The sequence below is a fragment of the Centroberyx affinis genome, unplaced genomic scaffold (assembly GCF_046629955.1).
Source record: "Centroberyx affinis isolate AG114_WGS23_722 - 3 ecotype Tasmania unplaced genomic scaffold, CSIRO-AGI_Caff_v1 ptg001046l_1, whole genome shotgun sequence".
Classification (NCBI taxonomy): domain Eukaryota; kingdom Metazoa; phylum Chordata; class Actinopteri; order Beryciformes; family Berycidae; genus Centroberyx; species Centroberyx affinis.
The window spans coordinates 15,814-43,660 of record NW_027279600.1 but is presented as its reverse complement, the minus strand read 5'-3'; the positions used below and the strand labels follow the sequence as shown (position 1 = coordinate 43,660).

Below are 27,847 nucleotides of genomic sequence, written 5' to 3'. Positions count from 1 at the left end.
ATGGGGGTGGGCCGATGGTATGAATCTTCCGGAGGGTTGTCATGACAACCGCATCCTCAGAGGCTGTGCCATCATGCCGAAGCAATATAGGGAACCCGACGCAAGCTATACTGGGTTATTAGGTCACGTCAAAATCACAATGCTCAGAGAAGCAGAATGAACTGGGTCACTGCTACATCTGACAGGCAATTCGATTAGAAAATGAGATCTAATTTTGAGGTACTCTGATGAGTTAAGGGGGGCAGGTGTATTCCCGTACACATGAGGAAGAGCTACTGGACTAGACTGTAGCTGTGCGGTTCTTTGTCTCTTTGGCTGAGAACATCCCAAATGGCTCTGGATATCATATCATATATACCCCCTGTGTATCGTCCTTGAAGCAGAACCTCTATCGCCTCAGGAAAGTCAATTATCTATGAAAGATGGGAAAGCACAGCATCTTTATACATCACTGCCTTGAACAAATGGAAGATAGAGAGAATGTGTTTTAATAATACCAGCTCATCCAAATGTGTTTGTGTGTAACAAGTAAGGAGAATACCGTTTACAAACCAGAATAGATTTAAAAAAAAAAAAAAAAAAAAAATCAGATCTCACACAGTTAAAGATGTAAATATATGGTTGGTCAAAATGCCAATAAATCTTCTCAAATAACAGTAGACAATGTAAAAAAAAAAGGCACTTCTGTTGTATATTACAGGCACTGTATAGCAAAGCTCAAAATCATTTCCCTGCACTTAAACAGTATAAAATGCTCAAGAAAATATAGGAATATTTTTTAAATATATTAGGCAGTAAAAGCACTCATCTCTTTCACACCAAAAGCAATAGACTGATGGTAAGTATTATATCATGATTATAGCTACAGACGTTTATCTAGAATTAATGACGAAAGTGAGAATTCACAGTATGAAAGGGCAATGGTAAGAATTTAAAGATATAGTCTATAAACAATATGTATTTTACAGAGCCACTGTGCTTGCAGTTTGCATATTGGGACCAGTCTTCGCATGAAACTGTAGAGAGCCATTCTAACTCAGACAGGTAGTAAAGCATTTCATCACAGCGTCCCTGTGAAGAAAAAGAGAGACACTGTATGAATAACAGCTTGCATAATACACAATATAATCCCTCAATTGAAAACAAGAAAATGGGGGAAAGGAATGACAAAAATGTTATGGGGTGGTTTGTTTTGAATTATCCAGGAGCGAACAAATCCAGTAAAGCTACTTAATAACAAATTCTCGGCTTCTGTCATGCGTGCAGAATTAAAGACGACGAAAAAATGCACTTCCGTCCTTTGTTACGAAGGCTTGGGTGGGGTTCGTCATGAATAAGTGAGTGTGTTTTGACGGGGAAGCACCACATGTGTGTGAGTGATGGGGCTCCCTCTCTCCAGGTACTGCATGTTGAGGGATGATGCAATACAAGCGATCACCAAGGCAACAACAGACCATCGCCTCCTCCGTTCCTCTTGCCATCGGCGTGTTGCTATGCAGACTTTGCTTGCCACAGTCGAATTTCGGTGGAGGAGGTGTGAAACCAGTCAAGGTTAAAAGGAGAAGGGAGAGGGGATCATAACCAGCCTCAGGAGGAGGAGGGGTGGGTGGATAGACGGGTGAGTCGCTCCTTCCTCCGCTCTGATTCGCTCCTCCAGCACATTCAGAGAACATTCAACATCAGCGTCCTCATTTGTTACCACCTATACAGCCTCAGGTTTGCTTTTTATACCTTCACTGGAGGCTTGCTGCTATTTTTGCTTCTAAAAAACACTGCATGAATAAATGATACGTCTCCCCCACTTCTGATGAAACATCAGAGTAACAGTTGCCCCGGTGCACTGTGGAAAGTGCACATGCAGCAGGTTTTGCCATGGTCTGCAGGCGTGAGGGGTTATAAATAGAGGCAACAAGGTAAAATACATTAAAGGATCAAGACTACTGGCCATGTGGCGCTGTGGCTAGACGGTTATCACGGTTTGTTTGATTGACCATGGACAGAGACGGGGAGAGGCTGGAGGCCAATGATTTTAATTGTGGTATTCAGAAGGATAGAGCTCTGTGATGAAAATATGCAGTAACCGTTTCCCTGCAATAACATGGCAAACAGTACAGAGCTAAATAATCCAATCCTAACAAAATAAAAAATGGATTAAAGCAAGAGGCTTAAGGGGAGAGGAAAATAATTTGTTGACAAAAAAAAATGCAACAAATGGAAATAATAAGGGAGTAAAGAAATAAAAAATACCACTTAACAAGCAGGCTTCAACAGTCAGCCCAACAAAGAACTGCAAAATTAGCATTTCTCCATAGGAATTTGTGTTTTGGAGGCTGGCACAGGCACGCTCTTTGTCTCGCCTTTTTATTATTGTTAGCATTTGGGCTGGGGGAGGGGGAGTGAGGGGTGGTTGTCGGAGGTCTCTCAGCTGTCAGGATGGATTATAGGGTCTCCCAAACACACAAGGCACTTATAGGGGTGGGGGGTGGAGGGGGGTCTCTCACCAAATGAGAGATAACCCTGTTCACAGCTGGACTGGCAAAACAACATCACCCCTCTCGCTTAGCTTTGGCTTGGGGACAACAGCGAGGTGGTGCACCATATGGCTCAATCTGAGAATTGAACACCTAAATATTGAGGACAGCTTAGTGTGGCTGGTTCATTTCCTTTCATGTTACAATCAAAGAAGGAATATCATTTTCAAAGTCTTAATTTCTTTAAGATTTCCAAAAGCAATTAAGCTTAAAATTGTGATAAAATAAAATTCAAAAAAATTTAATTTTCTACATGACAGTGAGAGCAACAGTCCGAGAAAGACCATGATGTGAGATTTTCACCCTCATGTTTCATGTGGAACGGCTTAATTGGGTCTAGATCTTATCAAAATGTTTTAGTGTGCTTTGACCCTGTAGAGCTTAATTAAGCTCATCACCAATAATGTAAAAGCCAAATCAGGGGAGAAATATTTTGGAAATTCTGACTATAAGAGCATTACTGCACAAAAAATATTTTGCTTTGATATTATGGATGAAGCAAATAGCCTCATAGGGCTATAAAACACAGAGGGGTGTGATGTGAAACAACAAGCTGCCATTTGGGTAACACTGGGTGCCTGGTCTGGTCCTAGGAGGGATTATAGCCATATGGTGGAGATAAACAGCAGGATGTTTAGAGGTAAATAAAAAACATGTTTTCATTCAAGGGTTGCCTCATTGCAGTCCCTACACTGTGTTTGTGTGTGTGTATATGTGTGTGTAGCAGTACAGGGTCATTCGTGGACAGAGAGATTACAGAGATAAAAATGGGTGTATCTGGTATCTCAACTCCACTTTCACAGTGTCTATGAGGTGTAGAGCATCTGGATTCTCAGAAGTGGATCAAGTCAAATGTCTTTTACGTCATATCCTGCCTCTAATAAACTGACCTAATTCATTCTATATAGAAGTCTGTCCTTCATCTATCCTCCTTTACTACTACAGTGGCCAGTGCAGCCCACTCTTGTTCAAATGTTCAGTACAACTGAACGGGCAAATTGTAACACAAAACTTAAGTTTAAACTTAAGTTTCCATTCCTTTAAAAGAAGAGAACTAGGGGCAGAACAATACAGCAATAAATAATGTTGTATGCAGCAAATACAACTAAACTACATACAATGGACATACTGGGCAATACAAGTATGTCTACACCTTTGATAAAGTCCATGAAGACATTCTCCAAAATCATACTAATAACAGCCTCATATCACTAGGCTAATACTAATACATCCAGTTACTAGGTCAACATGATGCTGTTGTCTTACCTGGCAAATGGAATGTAAGAGATGCTATACCTGAAAGAGAAAAAACAAAACACCAAGATAAGGGAAGAGTTTATGTCCACAAAATAGATACTGATAGCAGAAGACAATGATGATCTAGGAGGAAATATAAAAAATATTATTGGACTGAGCAAGGCAAACTACATACAAGATGATAAATATCATTGTAAAATCGCACTGTAATTGTATTGATTGAATATGAACTTTTTCAGTATGCTTGCTGAGAGCAGCACATTTCTGTCTACACTTTTTATTTTGCTCACATAACATTTGCTCGATTTGAATGCAAAGACAATCGATACATCAGAATGTGTAAACTGATGACCAAATGTAAGCTTTTTTTAAAAAACAAAATAAATTAAATAATATGAACACTTTGAGTTATATTTTTTCAGAATGAATACATGTAAAGCTTTGTTCTTTTACTCAAACTACTACTGCAGCAACTTTAATGTTTGAAGCACATGAAGCACACTTTGATGGTAAATCACTGCTGATGAATAAAGATTAAAAGCACAATCAACTACACAAAGCAATTCAGCATGTAAGGTTGATAATGGGGTTAATAGTCAACATCTGTGACAATGGCATTTTGATGATTATCACATAAATGTGTAAACCCGTTCATTTAATGATGCATCAACGTAATGAAAGGACTAATCATTATAGGATAGAAGGATCTTTGATATAGCTGGGCAAGAGGATTAAACACATGTTACTGTGGACTAAGGGGGTACACTTACACTAATCTGTGCACCAATGATTTAAGACAGATTGGTGGCCAAACACTAAGTTCACTACAAAATGTGATGACTTGTGTTGAAGAGAATGACTACATGCGGTGTAGCCAACAAAGCCCCTGATCAAATACCTAAATTATTTAAAATATGTGAGGAATCCAGTACAGTAGTTGTTGAATGTTGAATGATTAACTGCAGGATCTGCCAGGGTATGATCACCGTCTCCTTTGAACACCACTTATGCAGGCTGTAACAATTACTGTAAGACCTTGGTATTAGAAGCCGTACCACAAAATTCTGCAAGTTACAACAAGTTACAGTTTTACCACCTGTACAATATATACAAAACTATAGTTCCCGTTTTGTCATCCATCTTCCCACTGTCTGCCATGCTCTGATGAAGCTTTTTTGGAAAGTTGCAAATGCACAATTCAGATACTCTTAGGATGTACGGAAACAGAAAGAGGAAAGAGTTTATTAGCCAATTTCAAAATAGGCAGGAAATGTTTGACAATATTCAGTCAGTGTCAACCAGTAGTACCTCAGTGTTATGTGATTACTTCATCGGTTTGGAAAATTCTGCCCCAGGACTGGACTTTGCCCGGCTGTGTGTGGGTCAGTGGCGACAGCATATTACAGAACCACCTTCACACAGACGTGTGTGAGTGCCTGCGTAGGAGTGCACTATGTCCTGTTAAGTCTGTTAAGAATGAGCTCGGGATGTGCGACTTGTGGTTGCCAAGGTGATGCCTCTGAGACGGAGCAAAGCGCAGACAGAACGGAAGTCAATGTACCCATGTAGGTGTGATAGCAGGACAGTTATAAGGCCGACACAGTCTTGCTCGGTGACGTGGGTTTATGCTGCGCAGAGACCATCCGTTCCCTTCCCTTGAGCTGCTGGGGGTATGTGTTCCCATTTGAACTCACACACTGAAACTCTTTGTCGCTGCTGTGCAAATATGCTCACATTAACGAACACACAAGCGCTGACATGCCGATACAAATCACTGACAGGACTTTTTACTCACGACTATGCTGCAACTCAACCCCGCTGACCTACGAGTTGTCAAACTAGAAGCAGTCATGCCTCATTAAGATCTTTATTCTTTTCTCAATCAGCAAGTCAAGGTCATCTGCAGGTGTCAGAAACCCAGATTTAAGACTTTTTAAGACCATTTTAATGCTACCTGGAATTTAAGACCAATATGAAAACTCAAACCAAGAAATAAAGCTGGAAAAATCATCCTATTTCCAATTGAACACAGCTATTTAAGGTTCTGAACCTCTAAATAGACAGTGTAAGAAACAGGACATCAGGAAATTAATTGTTAAGGGACATTAAGTCCAATTGTGGTTAGTAAAGCAGATACGCTAAAAAAACGAAACAAAAAAACAATGTTTTGCATACTATACCACTGACCATGTTCTGTATTAATCTAAGAGTGGACATGAAACGCAGAGAAACCTGTGATTGCATGGTGGAAAAAAATAAGACATCTAATAACTATAGACATTTTAATACTTTTAAGGCCTTAAATTTACATACCCTACTTTTACTTTGAGTGCCATGTAGTCACTGAATTGTTAACCTGTGATCTCAAAGATAGCCATGGTCTCCAGAGACCTCTGGCAATGTTTTGATCTTGAATGTGCAAACAGGCTGAAATACTTATCCATCTCTAATTGCCAGGACAAAAGAAAAAGGATGTGAGGCCAAATAAATAGGTCCACCCTGATCCCGGCGCTGCATCTTCCTCTGCCAGTCCAAAAATACACTGACCTACCAGGAAGCCTGGCAACCTGCCATGCAGTCTCATCACAACACTACTGACTGAACAGGTATGCTAAGCTGATGTCATTGACTGCTCAGGGAAACTAGGGCAAATGTTAATCTAGTCAAATTTCTAATATCACTAAATATGTATTTCCTGTTATTATTATATAACAGCCATCATATGACATTTCCTCCTCAGAGTAAGAACGGTGCTTGGTCTTGCAAAGTCCAATCACAGTCCAACAACAGATCAATTACTATCTAAAACAGTAATCCCAAAGGACATAAAAACTTGAAATAGAGGCAGATAGGTACAGTGCGACAGTAATTATTTAAGTTTAACCATTTACAGGATTTAGCCCAGCACGTGCCCCGAGCAGTAAGTCAGCTTATCACCAGCCTGCTCAGCTCATTGACATTAATGCAAGCCGAAGCAGCTGGACCAAAGTTCTCTATCATGTGAATGCGTCTTCATCTGAATAGACGTGACTGACAAAAGAACTACTTGCCGACTGTACTATAATTTAGAGATGGCTGAGTTTGGCGGGTGGCACTTACCATGTCATTGCCAAGAACTGCAGAATACAGAAGATGATGGCCAGTCCCTTTTTATGCCACTGTACGATGAAACACAAAATGGTTATGATATTAAAATCTTTAAAACATAGCACTAAACCAATACAGAGCATAACTAGTTTCAGTCTATTTATAGCCTACTTACCCAAAACACTGCACAAAGTGTTAAGATAAGGCAGAGCTGGGGGAAAAGGAAAGGAAATGTAAATCTTGCAGAATAATATCAAACTCCTACAGTATTAATCACTATTGCTATCTATGAATTGATTTCCTTGAAACGTTTTACCGGAAAGGTAGGATTCTAACCAAAAGGATCTCACTAAATCTCCAACAGATTAACTGCTACAGCTACAATTGTGTTGTCTAGATCATTGACTTTATCTTCTGAATCTTTTAAGGGTCACATGGTGGGAGTTTCAGATCTTTAATTGAACATGACACTTAACTCCCTCAAAGAGAAGGTAAAAGCAGATACAAATGTATTCAAATACCTCAAAATACCCTCAAACACTTTACAATATACACTAAAACACAGAGAAACACCCATTGATGTATTTGGGTCAGCTAAAAGCCCAAGGTAACAGCAAATAAATATGGTATTTACCAGCATAACAATGGTCGCTATCAGTCTTGTTGGTTCGAACATGCGCTTCAGCTGTTTTAATGGTCCCATTAGGAAGCAGGTGCTTTAGACAGGACGAAAAAAGAAACAGACAAGTTCAACAGGCAGTTGAAACATCAGTGAAACACGCTTTAGTCTACTGCTGCTTAAAGTGGTAAACTGAAACATTCTTGTTTTATATTGTTGCCATCTTTGTTGCTAAGCGCTGTGCTTGGGTGTTTCTACACTGCACTTCCCAGAGATCACTTGTCAATCAAACAGTGTGTCAGTCTTTTTCGTTGGATTTTCTGTTGATGAAGCTTGACTTTCTGTAGGTGGCGCTCTAATATATCATAATGTCTGGTCAGGCATGGTGGCCATCACTGCTCATGCTAACTACCCAGTTTTGGGTAGACCCAGTCCAAACAAAATGGAAATGTAAAAGGCATCACTTGATGGGTCACATGTGGACACGACACCCCTTAACAGGCCCACAAAGCAGTTTCTCATAATTATGTGCAATTACAGGATCCAGCAACTAAACAGATTTTAAACATGATCTTTGGGATGTTTATTAATGCCCAGTATGCATGCATTTGGTATCATTCAAAAAGGTAATTTTTTTATAATTAATTTGAGGTTACTTTAATCGCGTTTAGGTGAAACAGAGGTCACTGGCGCTCTTGGGTATGACATTGCTCCTGTTATGTGCCTAAGGATTTGGACCCAAGGTCTTAAGCATAACTTTAAGAATGGCTTAAGAAGCGCTTAAGGATAACTTTAAGAATTAACGTGGTCTTTTTGCACATCTAAATAAGCATGATAAATAAGTATAAATAAGCTGCATAATGCTTATGGTCTCAAGTTCCCACATTAGAGGATTCGTATGTTGTGTATAAGTTGTGACTTTACAGCCTAGGTGGTTTTCAGAATAGTCTGCAAACACACACACACACAACCTTGTGTATGTGACATCAGAATTTTTTGGCCACCACAACCAAATTTGTCATGGTCTAACATGTTATACAACGAGTTGTTACAATTTAAATTAGGGTGTTAATATTTCATGTCCTACACCATGATGGCACATTTAAAACCTCCTACATCCTCCTCCTATCCATTCCTGTAACTAAACCCTGTGTGGCAGAGATGCATGCATGACGTCAGTAAATGAAACGAGACAAAGGCTTTCCCCGCTAACCAGGCAGGCAGCTCTGGGCTCAGCTGAGTTGAGTGGGAAGACGGACTGTGTGGAGCGTCACAGCTGTCAGATGAGACATGAGAGTTGTCTCTGTTGACGCAAGCTCTTTCTACTGGTCTGCTGTAGAGAGCTGGCTGCCGGTTATCAACTGCTCAGTGTGAGAGAAACACTAATGATGTCCACTCCCACACTGCTGCTGCTGGTATATTTTGCAATGAGCTTTGTCATCAGTGGGTCTAACTGTCACTGACGCTGACATGGAGGAAATTCAAAACATGGTTAACTCCCGCAGACCTCTTTGATGACTTTGCATTTTCCAAACTCAGTGAATTATTACACATTTTTAAAATCCGAATAAAATAAAGCAATGTTGGACTTGCGTTAGCCTATTTGACTGGGACGTTAACTGTAATTTGACAAAAGACAACTGAGCAACTAGGATCCCAGTAAATCTAATTCTATCACTGAGGTCTAGCAAATGCTGTATCAGCTAAAGAGTCTGGCCTGCTACCATCAGAAATGTTGAACCTAAGTTAGATTCACAGCCAAAGTTTGATTCAAAGCTGAATTTTGTCTCTTCAACAGACTTCCCTAGTAAAACTGTATAAGAGAAACTTGAGGGGACTTCTTCAACATTTAACCTGAGCAATTTATCACTTACTAAAAGAGGCAAACTTAGTTACAGGAAATAATCAATATATGTTGGTAAAAAACATTTCATATTTCAATATTTTACCCACTGACGGGAAGACATGTCACAACATTGACTCCTATTCCACTACTGTCGGCAGCAAGGTGAAACCAACAGTCTTATTGTAATGCTTGCAGTCAAAGTCACGTACAATAGAAAAGCTTCGAAAGCTTAGGAAGGCTACTTAAAGTCCCTTTAAACATGACACTGTCATGCTTTGGATTAGTAACCTGGGCTATGAAAGCAGAAGGTGACCCAGTTTCCTTCACTTGCAACTCTAAACATATGACACCTGTAAAAAAAAAAAAAAGAAGAGATGGCCCTGTCCTGAAAACAAAACCTTGTCAATAGTTTAATAATTCCAGCTATCATCTACCAGATAGTACTCTTCTGAAAACTTAAGCTTTAGAGTTAGTAGCAGGTAAATAATTTGAATGCAAACACCAATGTCTAGACCACTCATCAGGGGAAGTTAGCTAAAGAAACAGCTAATAAACAAGGACAGATGGCTAGTCTATACTCGTTGACTTGTTTTGTAAGCCATTACCCACTGACTTTGAAGCACACTACACAATTAAGCGTAGCCAGTGTGCATCGTTAGAAAGGTACGATGACTTTGCATGGTTCTTCAGGCAGTGTGTTCCAAACCTAGACCAACAGGCAATCAGTGCAAAGGTATATTACAGGTATAACAGGTATAAGCCCTTTGAGACATGCTTGTGATAAAGGGCTATATAAATAAACAAGACTAGACTAGACTAACTTCTTCATGTGGCTTAAGTCTTTATCAATATCCTGGCACCAGAACAGTAACAATATAGTCCTCATGGTAAAATGATATTAAAGTGTGTATGAGTCTCAGTGACACTGAAAGACAAAACTGATAGCTGGTAAAAACTTGTCTGCATGAGTTTTTTATTGTGTTACTCAAGATTTACGCATGAATCAAAGCCTGTTATACGGGCTTGGAGTTGTTATACGGGCTTGATATATGGAGGACCAGGAGACAATTAAATTTTTCAAGAGGTGTGTTCAGGGCCAACAAAAACAAAACATTGGTTATGTCTGAATTTTGGTGAAGGAAATATTGAGATATGGACAGTGTGCCGGAGCTTCTTCTTTTCAATTGCAAACTTTCAGTCCTAGGCACTTGTCCTTGAAGCATTCAGGTGTGCAAATCATATAATACTGCCAATTTACAGGAATTGGAAACCCCTAACCAACAGGTCACTGTAACCATACAGCAGCTACATTAATGTATTCACCATTTGCTGTGTTTATGGCAATGTGTCATACTGGTGAGGAAAGCATTTACAGTGATATCAAGACAATACTAGAAATCAACAGACCTCAGCTGGACTATGAGAGCCTTACCTGGCAAGTGCTGCTAAGTTCCCTAGTGTGTAGAAGACGGCAAAGAGCTTGACTCCATGGGGAAGGAACAGCAATGCTGTGCCCTGGTAAAACAGAAAACAGTCTGTGTCAACTCCACCATAATAATAATAATGATAATAATAATAATAATAATAATAATAATAATAATAATGCAACCAACCACACATTCATTTAGGATTTATAGATAATAGAAAATGGCTAGTATAAGCAAGAAGCAAAGCCAATCCTGGGAAGACACTTTGATAAGATAGTACATTTTTTGTTGCCATTATTATTATTACTAATTTTAAATAATTTTGAACGCTATCCTATTAATTCTGAGATCTGTCTATATTTTTAATTCAATATATGGGCTCCCCCTAGTGCCAGAGCACCATAAAGCTTTCTCTTATAAACACTTCCTGGATGGCAATAAAATCATTATTCTTGGTTCACAATCAAGATCACCTTAGGTGTGGTAGACGGCTGACACGGTCGACATACACTGATCAATAATGAGTGTAAAGACAACATGCATTTCACTACGCAGGCCTAAACAACAGAGTCTGTGGTGGAGTTTGGGCCTTTGTCAGTGTGAATTATCAGTATGCAGTGGCTTCAGGGTGTTATCAGCAAGTGTCACCTGTGGCAAGTCGTGCTGTCGTTTTAACTGCAACATGTCACACTGAAGCGTTTCCCCTTTCGTTCATAGTTGACATCAAATGGCTTGAATCTGTATATTAAGTAATAATGACATGTATTCGCCTAACAACTCCACAATCACTTTACACTTTAATCTGCAAGTACAATAGAGGCATAGGAATTTGTCTTGATGACACTGGTGCAGAGCCATGTTGAGAACTTGCAACAGTACATACTGACAAAACATGATACAAGAAGAACAGGACCTCACATACAGTGCAAGGGTAGAGTGAAACACATAGACATCACTGTACATATATACAGTACCTTAAACATTAAATTATTTAATAACTTTGTTTCTTTTAGCTGCCTTTGTGGGACAATAAAGGTTTTCCCCTTACAGGGTATCCATTAATAGACTTGTTTGTCTTAAGATATATTTTGTGCTCACTTGATAAATGTGTACCAGTGTTATTAATAATAACAAGGTTACGCTGGCCCTGCAGTCTCTTGTAGTGTCAGTTTAAAGTTAGAGGGTGAAACCTGTCTTTTTAACTTAAAAAGCAGAGACACTCACAAATATTGAACACAGGATGCCTCCAGCAAAGCATATGACAAACCATTTCACCCTGGTGCTGTAGCTGAGAGTGGAGGCATCAAGGACCTGGTGAGAACAATGAGAGGATGTCACAAGACAAGCCTAATGACCCACAGAAAGACCCACAGGCTTCCTACTGATGACTTAACCATGTTCGCCAGTAATGGATAACATTCAGCTGCTATCTCAAGACACACACACACACACACACACACACACAGTACAGATCTAGCTTACTCCATGTCATGCAAAGCCACAGAACATTGCTGAGTACACAATAAAGACAACTAAACTAACAAAACCAAACCGCAAAAAAGGAATTATGCATCTGTATACGCTGACAAAGAGATGTAAGGCTGCATGGGTAGACTCTGTTGTTATACATTTAGGCAAGAGCTCAAGCACTGTTAAACTCGACGTAATCAAATATTCTGATGAAATCATGAGGTCCAAGTCAACACCTTACCTCATTTGCTCCTCCTTGTGAATGCGTGTAAAAAGTAGCAATACACACACAAAATGCAATTCATTAATTGACAAAATAATTAGCTAGGTTCTGTAACGTGACTCACTGAAAGGGGCGAAAAAGACATGAGTTGGCGATAAATAAGTACAATTTTTAGAGTTGGCTACAGCTAACTAACGTTAATCTTTGTTACGAGAGCCAACTTAACGTTAACTTAATAACCCAACGAAGATAACATTCCCGACTATGTCTAACTAACGAGTAGAGAGTAACGTTACAGTTTTACTTTCATTAAACTAGCGTAAACATTAGCTAACTATCCATTGACAGAACGTTAGCATTAGCAACGTAGCGCTGTCATACCTGTGCAGTGAGACCCAACTCTTCATTTTCCTCTTGACCGCTTAGCACACGACGAAGCTTGTCCATCGTTGAGAGCTAGCTGGCAAATATTAGATGATATTGCCGTCCGTCCGAAATTCTCGGAAATTTCCTAGCTACTTTACTTCTGATATTTATGTGGCGTTACTGCGTGTTTGCTCGCACTTGCAATGTTCACTTCCTGGCTTCCAAGCTGATGTTTTCTTTCACTACTGACCAGAAATCCGTCTCCCCGCCCCCTTATTAACCTTAACCATTGGCGAGGAAGTTGAAACACAGACCCCAGATCAGCGACGAGGAGCAACTTCACCGTTTTGTACCAGCCCCGTTCGTTAGAACTCTTGCTGCCTTCAGTGCTGCCCCGCCATTTCGAAATTAACTGCACACGAACGTCCTAACAAATTGATACGACTGGGGAAGTCGGGATTTGCTATGATAGCCGAGATGTAATGTAGAGCATGGAAGCCGCGTCAACACGGTGAAAGCGTTGAATACAACTTTTGTCTATATAAACCATAAATTATATACCTAATTTCTCCTCTCTCTTCATTCTTTGGCACAAAATAGCTCTGTGCAAAAACTACTTTTGTTACAGGGTGAATGTTTTTTCTTTATTTCTGACCAAAAGCATTTGAATGCGCCACAGGTCGTGTACGGAAAATAGGAGCTGGCGAGGAGCACTTGAAAGCAGCATGTGCTGGCCTTGTGGTTTTCCAGTGAAATCATCAACCATTTTCATCCAACATCCATTATATATTAGATATCTGCATGGGCAGTAGCACAAGGGACAGTTACACCAGATCCTTTATACTGGTAAATATCTAGCTCAGAGAAAAGGGGTATATAGAAGGGGAGAAGCACCTGTGAAGATGAAAAACGTTTGTTTTATTCTTCCTGTCAAGATATTTTGCCAACTGATACAGTAGCTTATTTGCGTGTTTGTACTGCTTTGTCGCCACCCTGTGGAGTTGTAGAGATGAGGCAGGCAATATGGGAATCAATATCTATGCCTAGATAGATAGATAGATAGATAGATAAGTAGATAGATCACAGCAAAAGACAAGGCAAAAGTGCGGACTGTCAGCTATTTATTTTGGATGTTAAAACATTTTAGAAAAATATCAGCTAGGCTTCTGTATGACTGAAGGCTAAGGCCAATTACAAAGGCAAGCTGGAGGACAAGCTCCAGGATAAGGACAGCAGAGGTGTGTGGAAGGGACTACGGCAAATAACCAACTATAAGGCCAAATACTCTGCCTGTAATGATGACCCCAATCTTCCTAATGAACTTAATGAATTTAATTGTCGGTTTGATTAGACCTCAACCCGCCAACAGAGTATGCCTACAGTGGAAGCCCCCCTGAGTCCACCTTTTGTGATTGGGGAACATGAGGTCAGGTGTCTGCTGCGCAATCAGAACAGCAGGAAAGCGGCAGGCCCTGATCTTGTGCCCTCAGCAACTTTAAAATGGTGTGCTGCTGAACTTGCTTCTGTTTTGACTTTGTACCATTGTAAAGTACCAGCATGCTTTAAATCTGCAGTAATAAATCCTGCGCCTAAGAAGCCCATTGTTAGCTGTTTAAATGACTACAGGCCCGTTGCATTAACATCTGTTGTAATGAAAGTGTTTGAGCGTATAGTATGTAAACATCTATCCAGTGCTGTGCTGGATCCCAACCAGTTTGTGTACAGGGCCAATAGGTTGGTGGATGACGCTGTATCTCTCTGTCGTCACGCCATCTTTTGCAACATCTAGAGGCACCTGCCACCTATGCTCGAGTACTTTTCATCGACTATAGCTCAGCTTTTAATGCAGTCATACCTACAAGGCTATATAACAAACTTTTGCAGCTAGGTTTACATCAGTCTCTATGTCTCTGGGTCTTGGACTTCTTACTGGGCAGAACACAGTTTGTCAAATTCAACAATAGATTTTCAAACTCATTGACCCTTAGCACAGGTGCCCCTCAAGGGTGTGTCCTCTCACCTCTGCTCTACTCATTATACACCAATGACTGTATCTCACACTCTGACACTGTAAAGATGACTAAGTTTGCTGATGATACAACACTGGTGGGACTGATTTCCTGTAATGATGAGACAGCTTATAGGTATGAGGTCTCATCTCTAGTCGACTGGTGTAGCAATAACAATCTGGAACTGAACATCAACAAAACTAAAGAACTTGTGGTGGACTTCCGTAAAAATCAGGGAGAGCTACTACCTCTGGTCATCAACAACCAGGTGGTAGAGAGAGTGGATCATTTCAAACTCCTTGGGACTACAATCTCCTCCTCCCTGAAATGGGAAGACAACTTCACCAACATCCAGAAGAAAGCTCACCAAAGACTATTCTTTTTAAGACAGCTAAGGAAATTTGGAGTGTCAAGGGTTGCAATGTTACAGTTATACAGAGCGGTAATAGAAAGTGTGCTCACTTTCTCAATAACTGTATGGTATGGCAATTCTACTGCCCATGAGAAAAAACTGCTGGACAGAGTCATGCGCCCAGCTTCAAAAATAATTGGCTGTGAACTCCCCACCATTTGGTTGTATAAACAAGCACATACACTTTAATTTGTCACTTTAAGGGCATGGGCCATATAGTTGCACTAATTTTATTTATTGTATTGTAATTGTGGCAGTGTGTTTTTCTGTGGACACTTCTTGTGTGTACTGTGTGATTATATGTTTTGCTGTTGTTGAGTGCACCAAAACAAATTCCAAATCAACTGTAAGGTTGATATGGCAATAAATTATTGAATCTTGAATCTTGAATCTTGACTCAGTATGATTCAACATCCGGGCCGTGGGGAGTGATCCGGTCAAAACACTTTACTGTCTTTGTTACCATGCCTCACATTGTAAAGGGTGACTTCAACATTGGGTTTCCTCCCAGTTAGTTTTCCCAAAGGACAAGAGCAGGAGAGTTAGCAAAGAGCAACCCTGCTGTTAAAGTGACCTTATACAACTAGAGGAACGGTGCTAGGGCAAAGAGTTTTAGCTGGCACTCTAACCTTTGGCCTAGACATTGACATTCCACAGCTAAAGGCCACATTTTGGACTTGACAGACAGACCTTACAGGACTTAACATATTATCCATTAACTGTATATACAGTATATGGTATCTAATTTATTCTGTATTAGGCCTCTTGACATGACAATTGTTGGCAGTTTTACTGGGTTATCTAGTCCAGAGATCTGACTAACACACTGACTAATTCCCTACATAGTCTTCCATGGAAAAGAGACTGGATGACATAGAACAACATGGCATTTTTAAGGGTGCAATTGTTTTTTTGGCCAAAATGGTCTGATTCATTTTCGTCAAAGGTTTATGTTTTAACAGGCAGAATTTCAGCAATCGGAAATGAAACAAAAATAAATACCCTGTTGTTACCAGCAGCTTTCAATTAGCCTGTGTGTGCCAACCAAGCCATTATTTCCCTTAGGTTGTCTTGGATATTGGCGTCTAGCATGACATGTTCTAGGACATTTTGTCTGTGAAGGCTATATAACTTCGCTTTGTCTTTATCTACGACACAACTGGCGCCAAACGAGATACAGTTATGGGAGGCTTTTGACTTTGGGTCACACTGTCCTTCCTGAGGGACAGATCCATTGACAAGGCTTTTTATGTGTATGCCAGAAGAAATCTTTACTTCAATTAGCCTTAAATACTCCATAATTGGCATCTGCAGCAGTACAGACTCAAGAGGTAACAAACAGATAAATAATTAAACAGAAGGAGAGGGTGGTACTGAATAAACAATAGATAAAAATCAATGTATTTTGAAAACCCTTTCCATTAAAGGGGGATGCTGCTAAATTTGAAAATTACAAATGCTATTACCCTAGCTTTAGAAAGTTTGCTCTGTATTTGTGAACAGAAACAAGTCTCTCCCAAACATACACCAGGATACCAAAACTAAGCTGGAGCCATTCCATTCACAATAAATGGGAGACTGAATTTGTGGATGCATATGGGTAGAATGACAGTTTCAGCTTTTGCTCCCAGATACTACAGTGATATAATCCTGATATAAACCTGAACCAGGAAATGAATATATGGTGTACATACAGCGTACACCTGGATACTGCAAATTCTAAAATGAAAGGAGACTACCAGTGCATTTGCACCGAACATGCAAATGTTATTGCTATGTCTTAGGGTCGTCTGTCTCATTCAACATTCACTGCTCTCTTACACAGCCAAGAACATGAGAAAAGAATTTGTCCTGCTCCCAGTATCTGTCTCATGCTGAAGTACAGCTCCAGTTCTTCTGGTTTCTATACTCCTGCAGAGAGTGCTTCATGTTAGCAAATACTGATTGGACTGTTGTATGCAATGGCTACATTCCAGTGCAAAGGGGTAACCCCCAAGTCTTACTCTGGTCCCTGGAAATTGATATATTTCACAGAATTACTCCACAATTTACTCCCAACAGCTTGCTAAATCAGCTTGCACTTAATAGAGCATCAAAACAATTACTATAATAGTAATTGCTAGATGTTACCACACTTTCCTTACTTAAATGTTTACTGTTTTAAATCAGTGAATCAGTGTGTTGTACAAAACTAACCCCCTGCCCCTGCAGGTATAAAAGTGCCCAGTTGGCAGGTTATTATATAGAATATATAATATTCTATATAATATAATAGATGGGCTTCTCACTGTGAGGTTCATGTCCAGGTTTCTATTTTATTTTTTTTGCCTTGACCACTGCAAGTAGCTACTTATTGTTAAATTGGAATATACCATATACTTAAGATGCATTCTTCTTTAAACTGACTTACACTAAGAGAGCGAGAGAGAGAGAGAGAGAGAGAGAGAGAGAGAGAGAGAGAGAGAGAGAAAGAGAGAGAGAGACCCACATACAGAGACAGTGAAGAGCATCTAACTGCCGATGTGATCATTTATTTCATTGGAGTGGATGGTCCAGGTGCCAGGGTTAAAAAACTGGATCTCTTGAGATCAATCTCTGTATGGATAGAAATATGAGGATAGAAAATAGGGCTGAAGGATGAACCATTGTTGCTGTTGAGACTACAGGAACGCACTAAGTTTCAAAACGGACTTTCGGAAGGGTAAAATATTTTTAAATGTTCAGTTCACGGCTTCTATGTGGTTTGGAGGTTTTCCAGACGACGGGGCAAGTTGATAGCCGCAGCTGAAGTGAGATATTTATATATATATTTTTTTTTAACAATGTGGACATCGCTCCCGTTTTTCGTTTTCCCTTCTTTTTTGTTCTTTTACGGCTGCACATGCGCCTGGGGTTTTGAATGCCCGCGGATCTGCCGGTGCTTTTCCGATACATTCAGATGCAACAACGTGACGGAGGGATCTGCTGTGGTGACGGGCCACAGGGACAAACGGCTGTAAGTTAAGACAACAGTGATGCGTTTAGGATTCTGGCTATGATGCTGCTGTGCATGCGTTGTATGTTGTTAACTGAAAATTGTCTCTTGACTGGAAATTGATCAGTCAAGGTATATTAATGTATAGCCTAACTAAGGCGAAGATGATTAATGTCTTCATGCAACGAATCGTCCCTGTTAAAACCTTTTACCAGAGTCAATCCTGTGCGTATTTACGCGCGGAGGATCCACCTGAGACGCACTCGCTTGGTTGCTTATTGAAATGCTGCTTTACTTTATGTTCAATGCAAGACTCTCAAGGTAGCCGTTTTGTTCGGCTTTTAGCCCCATTTCCACACCTTATTCAAAGTGTCCAATGTGATTTATATTGTTTGCCAGCTTGAGTCGCTGCATTATGAAACGCACAAGCAGGTCATTTCTGGGAGGCAGAGCGTGCTGCCATAAAACATTTTAATGAACACGGGCTGGGCTTGGTTGAATTGTTGAATCATTTTCCAAACATTTCTTCCAATTTTGGAGAGAAAGCGTTTGTATCATGTGTCATGATTTCACGCGAAGTCAGAATTCATAGGATACCACCTGTTCGGCAAAGATATGGTGCTTCTCTTTGGGGTCCCAGGGGGTCCCCAGAAAAATTAAGAATGGTTTAATTTCACTATTATTTCACCCCTCAGATGTTAGCACAAGGAGAGAATGTACCATAAGGATGAATATTTTGATCAGAGGTTTCACTCTCTCCACCTACAGTTTCACAATCCTGTAAGAAGTCAGCAGAAATCTTCTCAGATCATTGGGTCTTTTGAAATGGTGGTCTGTGGTCTAGTGCTTGTGCATTTAGGGGTTCTTCTGTAGTCCAAAGCCATCTCTTATGCAGCCTTTTTGTTCTCTCGGCACTTTGAGCGAGGCACTCCACCACATCCCACTTGTGTTTTTGGTGTGATTTCTCATCATGTTCTGGTTTAGTAATTATTAAACCAGAACCATGAGAGCTTTACCACTTTTTGCTTGGACAAATGCGACTGCCTGCATTATCCTGTCAGCCAGGTTTATACACTTGCTCTGTCACTGAAACAAATACATATAGTTTGTATTTTGTAAATGATGGCCTGTCCTTTTCTGCAAGAGATAGCCTACTGTTAAAAAAGTTACAGTTTGACGTTATATGTTATTTATATCAAATGTAAGTTTGAATTAAGGCCCCATGCCTGCCACCCATCCTAATACATATTAACCTCATGCTCTTAACTGAGAAAAATATATTAGGTCATATGATTTTTACAGACTGAACCTCGGAGGGCCATCCACCCTTCCATGCTTCCAAGTAATGTTTATATTCCCTGTTTCAGAGTTACATGCTTTACTTGGTTTGGCAGAAGTACCACCTTGCCCTCTATTGTTGGAAAACACAGCGCCCTGCATGTGTGAGAATTAATTAGCTGTGGAGAAAATGTCAAGTTGAACTCTCACAGCCAAACACACAGTGTGTCTTCTTAGTCTATATAACTTCACTTCTGCCAGATTGTTAGAAGCCTTGAAGGCTGGAAATCTTGACCTCTCCTCTGGTAAATCACAACCTTGAATCTCTGCTGATAATTTCCATGAACATCAAGGCCTCCAGACTGATGATGCATGTACTGTATGACACTGCCACCACCTCCCATACACACTTTGTTGGTTTGATAAAGAGTGGGGTGAACAGGCTGAGGGACTATCATTTGGAAGTATTTTCAAGTCTTCTCATTTGTTTGTCTCTTGTCAACTGTGAGGGTTCAGGAAGTGAAACGGTTTATATTACAAAAGCAACAGTCAGTATGTTTTATATGTTTTACACATCACATACTGTATTGTAAACTATGGATTTGCGCGAACATGTCCAGAATTCTCAATCAGTAGCTCATTAATGATGGCTTGTTGGGGATGATTGTTATGGAGCGACACAACCATTTTGTTGGCAGTGCAATTTGTTTGCATTTCCATAAGGAGAAAACAGTTCAGGGTAGGCTGGATTTTGAGCAAATGTATTTCAAAGGGAATATACTTGCATCGGACTTGAAATGAGATTTTAAAAAGTTTTAGTTTCTGTGATTTCAATATGAAAAACCTCCTCCAAAAGTTTTGGCCATGCTGTATATTTGTTGTGTGAGTACAGGAACCCAGTATGTGTCATGATCGCCATACAGTATGATGCCATCACCTTCCATGAAGCAATAATCTGTCAAACCTTCTCATATAGCATTGACGTAAATGTTTCATGAGTTAGGCTACATATACAACGTTGGGATATGAGTAGCTTACCTGTGGTTTTGTGTGCATGAAATAAATTATATTGAAAATGACTTGAAAAGTAAATGCTTCCCTCTATATTCTTTTTTTCAGAGTTCTGTACCACCTCACTTTACGCACTATTTCAAGCCATTCTTTTGAGGGTCTGAGAGGAGTCCAGAGGATGTACGTATCAGATGTTTCTTCCATTGTTGTAACTCATGATCTACTGACATCAGAACTTGTATGTCCAGATGTATGACATTTCATATTTCATATTCATATTTAATTATCACCTTTTTCTCTCCGTTTTTTAATCAGTGGCATGTTTCTCCTTATAAATGCTGTAGAAATCAAAAATATTATCACATTTTTCAGTATGTTCTTGTCTTCCCACAGTATTAATTAATTAATTAATTGGTAAATATGGACTTAATGCACTACAATGACAACAAATTCAATACCGCCACAAACATTATGCTTAATTAACTGTGGCAAAGTGGCTTAGTCATGACTATTTCATTTTGTACTCTTCTAAAGAGAAAGTATGGGGAGTTTTATTTTGAATTAAAATAGGTTTCCAATATTGGAATATGTTGGTCAAACCATGATGCATTGAACAACTGTGTAACACATATTATCAACAAAATGGTTGAAAAAGAAACCTAAAAGAAAGCTTTTTGAAATTATTATAAGAATGAAATTATTATAAGAATGACACTTAGACCTATGCATAATTAGGGCGATTATGAGTAGGCCTACATTGCCATGATAAATCGCTGCATTCCCTAGTGCATAATGTATACCATGGTATAGAGTAAGCATAGAGGTATGCAGATTGTCACATAAAATATGTTTTTATTAATCCAAAACCTTTTTGTTTCTTTGTACATCTTTTGTATGCCTTTGGCCCATTCATGAATTGTCCCAAATTAGTTGTAGGGCTTCTGCTGTTTTCAAAATAAGGTCATGGTGCTTCAAGACAGAAGCTGTTGAGGGTCAAAGGTACAGTATGTTCTGTGAGTGAACTTAATTGCTGTGTTTCATGTTGTAAACTCAGTGAGATTGCTCAGAGTGTGACCCTGGAAACCATCGAGACGCTGGCGTTCAACAACCTTCCCAACCTCTCTGAAATGTAAGTGGCTGCTGAGATCCTAAGGAATAATAAAGGCAGGAATGTATCAAAATAATTGCGATGCAGCATATTTTTATTGACGTTTTCCATTGCTTTGCAGCTCAATCCAGAACACAAGAAGTTTGATGCACATTGACAAAGGGACATTTAACAACCTTCCCAAACTACGTTACTTGTGAGAGGCCTTCAAAATATATGATATATGATTTAGATTTAAAATTTTTAAGATTTTGATTTGCATACATTTTAATGTTGGATTTCAGGCAATCTTAGACAGCAGACACAATACTGTGTCCTTGTAGTTAGACATTTTTTTTCCTTTGCATCAACAGGAGCATCTCAAATACTGGGATAACCTTTTTTCCTGACATGACATCTATCCATTCCCTGGAATCAGATTTTATCTTGTAAGTACATCTGTTATTTAAGACTCTAATTTGACCAATCAAAACACAATGAGCGTCACAGTCATTTCTCAATCATTGGTCTCGGTCTACACCATTATTTTTCATTAAGTTGCACTACATTACTCTAAAATACTTCATTAATTTATATAGTGAGTTATAGGTATGGGAGCATTAGATGTGTTCATGATTCATTGAGCTGTTATGATTTGCAGGGATATCTGCGACAACCTCTATCTTCTGGCGATACCTCCAAATGCTTTCACTGGAATGACAAGGGAATATGTTACAATGTAAGTGTTGCAATACTTTAAGCTTGAACAGTCAATTATTTGGAAATGTCAGTGGACAGGTGAAACAGTGATTTCTGACCTCTGACTGTAATACTAATGTTGTGCCTCTATTTAAATTGCAGGAACCTATACAACAATGGCATCAGAGAAATCCAGGACCATGCCTTCAACAGGACTAAGATAGATAAACTGTACTTTCCCACATGTTTCCTTTTTTCTTTCAAAATGATTTCAGTTGAGTTTCTCCATTCACAACATTACATTTGTGCTCCTCTGCTTTGAACTGTATTCTCTGCAGGGTATTAAAGAATAATCGAAACCTCAGAGTGATCCACAGAGAAGCTTTTAAAGGAGCCACAGGCCCTGGAGTCCTGTAAGTGATATGCTTAAGCCTCTTGGGAGTGACTAGATTCATTTGAGAGAGGCAGAAGGTCTTCAAATGAATCTTTCAAGTCCCTGTGAGTTGTAGACAAGCTTTTTATATCTTGATCACTTCATTCCCTGTTTCTCAGTTGAGAGGAGGCCAACAAGTTGATGTTTTGTGTTAAAACATTATCTGATGGTTCAGCTTTTCAGTGGGAAAGTCTGAAGTTCTGGTAGAAGTTTGAAGATCTTTTGACATTGTACCTGCATACTAAAATAAACTTAGTGCACAAATTGTTACAAACATTAACATGCTCTTCCATGGAACAGACTGATAAGGTGGATCCAAGTGAAGGCTGTGATCCCTTATTGAATTCACCAACTTTAATAATGAATTGAATAGGTTTGGCCCATGAACCTGCTGATTATATATTAGCTTACTGTCTATTGATGTAGACAATTTTACTTTGCTTTACTTTAAACTTTTATGTTTTGTCTTTTGTCTTTCTTGGTCAGATTTCCCTTGAAAAAGAGATGCTTGATCGCAATTAGCACTACTTGTTTAAATCAACGTAAAATCAAAAAATCTAAAAATAAAACAGAAATGTGGGAGAGGAGAAAAGTTAAAGATGACTATTGCAATGCCAGAAACCAGGGAACCGAGACTCAAACCTGTACATTTGTCAAGATAGATGTGATAAAATAAACTGTCAAGAGCTGTAGCTCCACTGAAAAAAAAACTTCAGCTATATTAGCCTAGTGTAAAAAAAAAAGGCTTGAACTCAAATTAACTCATATCAACTGTATAGACCCAGTCTGTGAATTGCAATATAAAATAATATTGCCCTGCCACTGCCTTTATTCATATAGTGATTTATTGGATTAATAATTTTCACTGAAATTTATTGAGTTTTGTATACAAGAGGTTACAGCTAAACGTGAATTTTACATGTAGTCTGAAGCTGGCTGGCTTTTCAAAACACTCATTAGCATTGAGAAATCCCTTCTGTGTTTCAATAAAACATCTAACATGATATAGTTTGGATTTTGGTAGACCCTTGATATCTGATTCACCTATCCTTGTTTATGAAACATCTCCTCTGTTGTCATAAAACAGAGTGACACGGTGGTTTTGACAGACTTGACAGTGTGTGTACTCTGTGTGCCTGTATGTGTGTGTGTGTATCCTGGGAATCCTTACAGCGGCCTTCCTTTTAGGGATATTACTGCAGTGACTGTGCACTCTGTTATTTTACAGGGACGTCTCTGCAACAGCACTTGGGAGGCTACCATCACAGGGACTTGAGTCAGTTCTGGTCTTGTTGGCCCAGTCAGCATATTCCTTGAAGAGACTTCCTCCCCTGCAGGGCCTGTGGAGCCTGCGTGAAGCCCACCTCACCTACAACAGTCACTGCTGTGCGCTGCTGAGCTGGAACACACACAGGTGACACACTGTAAATAGCAGAGTGCTGCCCCAGGAGGGAAAGCACGTTGACGACCCATATGCGCTTTATTATCAGTTTCAAATATCAAATGTCATATCTCAAATATCAAAATGATCTTCAATATTCAGTACTTTTAGAGGTTACTCAGGGGACAGATTTGTTCATGGAACATCTCAATAAGCTTGGTCTCTATTGTAGTTCCAGTGGTTTTTTTTCACTGATCATGAAAGTTGCTCATCAGTTGATTCTGGACAGTATGTTTCAGCTTTTACCTAGCAGCCATGCCTTGGTTTGGATGTTCTATCAGAAAATAACGTTGTTCCTTAAATACCAAAACAAGACAAATGTGGCTTGCAGAACCAACACAGAACAAGCTAACCATGTAAAATAAAAGGAGTTAGGAAAGGCTATGGAATGAAGAGACATACAGTTTTGTATATATGCTAAGTGCATTGCTGGCTGAGCCACCAGGGTGCTGCAATAACAATGTTAAATTGTGACATTGTGTTCACGGGACTGTACTGTGTTAGAACCATAAATAAGCATCTCATGCACAGAGGCTTTACGTTCTAACTTACTTATAACTGACACAGACCTCAATACAAAACCACATAAGAAGACTAAGAGTGCTAGTGTTTACCTGATGGGTGCAGTGATATGTGTCATACCTTGTTAATCAATGATCATTATCACTATGGTGGTGAGATGGTGATGATTATCCTTACATAATTTCCCCCCTTTTTCTAGGGATTTCCCCGTAAATCCTGCATGGAGTAATGGATCTGCATATTGTGGTGACAGCGGTACATCAGCAAGGCGAGAATTTGTTTTGGTTATCTGTCTTATCTTGTCCTGTGTTTAACCTGCCTCTCTACTGGAAAAGAGAAAGAGTCTGATAAGGGCAGCCTTGATATGGGGGTGGATTTTGCTCTGATTAAAGCACTCTCTTTTTTAACTGAGCAGTTGATATCACTTCTTTATGTTACTCCCCCCGCTGTGCAGAGTGACAGTACCAAAACTACCACTGTCTGATTTCAAATCATGCACCAATCTGTCAGTCATACTGCTTGAGCTTTGAGAGCAGTGATTTGCAAGAAAAAAAATCTTCTTGCCAACACCAAGATTTTATATTTTTCACAGCTTGCACCCTGAGGAAGGCTATGTGTGTGCCACATCGGTGCTTTTTAAGCATTTCTAAACATATGTATGCAATGCATTAGCCACTAAACAATAAAGGCTTTTTACTTTTTGTATGGAAAGAGTGCCTTGGACACATTTTTTCTGCCGAAACATGACCTTGTCACCAAAGCTTCAATGAGCACCTCTCCATACTACACTGAAGCCAAAGCAGCATTCCTCCTCAGCAAACCAAGATTTTATAGTTTGGTTTACAAATGCCACTTTGTTCTTGACTTTAGGGAGGCTAGCCTCACTTTTTCTTCTTTGGTATAACCATGCTGTTGTGTAGTTGGGTAGGTGATGCTAAAATAGTTCTTATGCTAATAAAGCACCAACAAAGTTTCCGACAAAGTTTCAAAGGAAAAGGTTTCCGAGAAAGCCTCAGAGAAAAATGTTACTGTCATATTTTTATCCCAGTGTTGTAAATTTATGTGGCATGCAAATTGTTGTTAAAACTGATCATACATTTGTAGTATGGCAAACCATATTCATCAACTGTTCATCACAAACCTAAAGTCTAATCAGAATAATTTCTTCTCCTTGAATTACAGGGTTCAAGGTGTCAGTGGACCCTCACCAGATACAACCCTGTTTATGGATGTGGCGTCTGTTTCAGATGATGATCTATTTGTCATGGATGAAGGCTTTGGAGACGTGAATTTCCACTATCCAGAACTAGACTTCTGTCAGACCCGACCAAGTTTGCTTTGCACCCCTGAAGCAGATGCTTTCAATCCGTGTGAGGACATTGCAGGTTTCGGTTTTCTCAGAGTGGCCATTTGGTTCATCAACATCCTGGCCATCACTGGTAACCTGACAGTGCTGCTGGTCTTCTTTAGCAGCCGGAACAAGTTGACGGTGCCGCGCTTCCTCATGTGCCACCTGGCCTTTGCTGACCTCTGCATTGGAATCTACCTTCTGATGATAGCTATCGTAGATCTGCGAACGCGCGGTCACTACAGCCAGCACGCTATTGAGTGGCAGACGGGGCCCGGCTGCAGTGCCGCAGGCTTCCTGTCTGTGTTTGGCGGTGAGCTGTCAGTCTACACACTCTCCACCATCACTCTGGAGCGCTGGCTCACCATCACCAACGCTCTGCAGGTAGAGCGCCGCCTGGGCCTCACACAGGCTGCAGGTATCATGGCAGCTGGCTGGCTGATCAGTCTGGGTATGGGAACGCTGCCCCTGGTCGGTGTAAGCAGCTACAACAAAGTCAGCATGTGCTTGCCCATGGACATAGAAACCCCTCTGGCTCAGGCCTTCATCATAATTCTCCTGCTCTTCAATGTGGCCGCCTTCCTTGTTGTCTGTGTTTGTTATGTGCTGATCTACTTGGCGGTGAGGAACCCTGAGTTTCCTGGACGCAGCGCTGACACCAAGATCGCCAAGCGCATGGCTGTGCTCATCTTCACGGACTTGCTGTGCATGGCACCCATCTCCTTTTTTGCCATCTCTGCCGCCTTCAAGGTTCCCCTAATCACAGTTACTAACTCTAAGATTCTGCTGGTTCTCTTCTTCCCCATCAACTCCTGTGCCAATCCCTTCCTTTATGCTATTTTCACCAAGGCTTTCAGAAAGGACGCGTATCAGCTCATGAGTGCCATGGGCTGTTGCAAAAGCAAGGCCAGCCTTTATCGCATGAAGGCCTACTGCTCAGATAATGTAATTAAGAGCAACTCAAGTTCCAGAAGTAAGCGTTCCCACAGAGCACTGAGCATGGCTGCCTTTCCACAGCAGAGCCTGAAAGAGGAAGACCTGACCTGAAGTCACATGGACTAGATTTCTGAAAAAGGAAACACAAAACTGTTTTGGAGTACTAAGAACAGAATGAGACAAGAGAAGCAAATACATCAAAGAGAAAAATAATTCATTTTGGATTTGAGGGGAATTATTATGGCCATCTATGTTGACATTGTTGACTGTTTTTATAATTTTATACTGCAGCCTTGGGAATGGTCATATTTTCTGTTAGGATGCTTTAGTAGACTTTGGCTCTGCTATGCTGTTGGTTGCATTTGATTTTCCTATCATGTTTAATATCCACTCAACCTGTTGAAGGGCAAGGTAGACATCAATAAATATGTGTTTTCATCAGTAGTGTCAGTTCAAACCATATAGGCCTGCCATGGCTGCCTGACACTTATGGGAACTGTTTTTCTCCTCAGATCAGAGCATTAGAGACACACTCACAAGGGTATCACAAGGGAGTAAGTGGAAAGCTCAGCAGGTTTTTCAGTAGCCAAAAAGTACCACATGGTGGGGGAGTTGGGCAGGCAACTTTAAAGTCACTGTCAGTATTTTTTGTAATTTATTTTATTTATTTTTTTAATTTTTAATTTTTTGCTTTCAAGGGTTTTTGAGATGTTATAATAAAGACTGGGAAATCCCTCAGTGAATATCACCTACTATGTACTGTATGTTGGTGTTGGTATAGGCTATTGTCACTTAAATAGATGTATATTATAATGTAGCTATCACACCTAAGGAAAGAAAAACAGCAATATCAGTTTCTATAAACTCATGT

General features: G+C 39.9%; 2 protein-coding genes across 2 annotated transcripts; one reads left to right on the top strand and one right to left on the bottom strand.

Moving 5' to 3' along the window:
* Window positions 1-470: 470 nt before the first annotated feature.
* On the bottom strand, window positions 471-13,060 carry sft2d1 (SFT2 domain containing 1). Its single transcript, XM_071522940.1, has 8 exons — window positions 12,842-13,060; window positions 11,992-12,078; window positions 10,773-10,855; window positions 7,510-7,591; window positions 7,051-7,086; window positions 6,888-6,946; window positions 3,798-3,827; window positions 471-1,071 (listed from the first exon to the last, which is right to left on the bottom strand). The coding sequence occupies exons 1-8, from the start codon at window positions 12,905-12,907 to the stop codon at window positions 1,032-1,034; spliced, it is 483 nt and encodes a 160-aa protein (XP_071379041.1). The 5' UTR covers window positions 12,908-13,060; the 3' UTR covers window positions 471-1,031.
* A 5,009-nt stretch (window positions 13,061-18,069) lies between these two features.
* On the top strand, window positions 18,070-27,676 carry lhcgr (luteinizing hormone/choriogonadotropin receptor). The gene is made up of 11 exons (XM_071522924.1): window positions 18,070-18,242; window positions 20,619-20,690; window positions 21,565-21,639; window positions 21,740-21,814; window positions 21,972-22,046; window positions 22,259-22,336; window positions 22,459-22,527; window positions 22,635-22,709; window positions 23,958-24,143; window positions 24,892-24,960; window positions 25,875-27,676. The coding sequence occupies exons 1-11, from the start codon at window positions 18,070-18,072 to the stop codon at window positions 27,085-27,087; spliced, it is 2,160 nt and encodes a 719-aa protein (XP_071379025.1). The 3' UTR covers window positions 27,088-27,676.
* The last annotated feature ends 171 nt before the right edge of the window (window positions 27,677-27,847 follow it).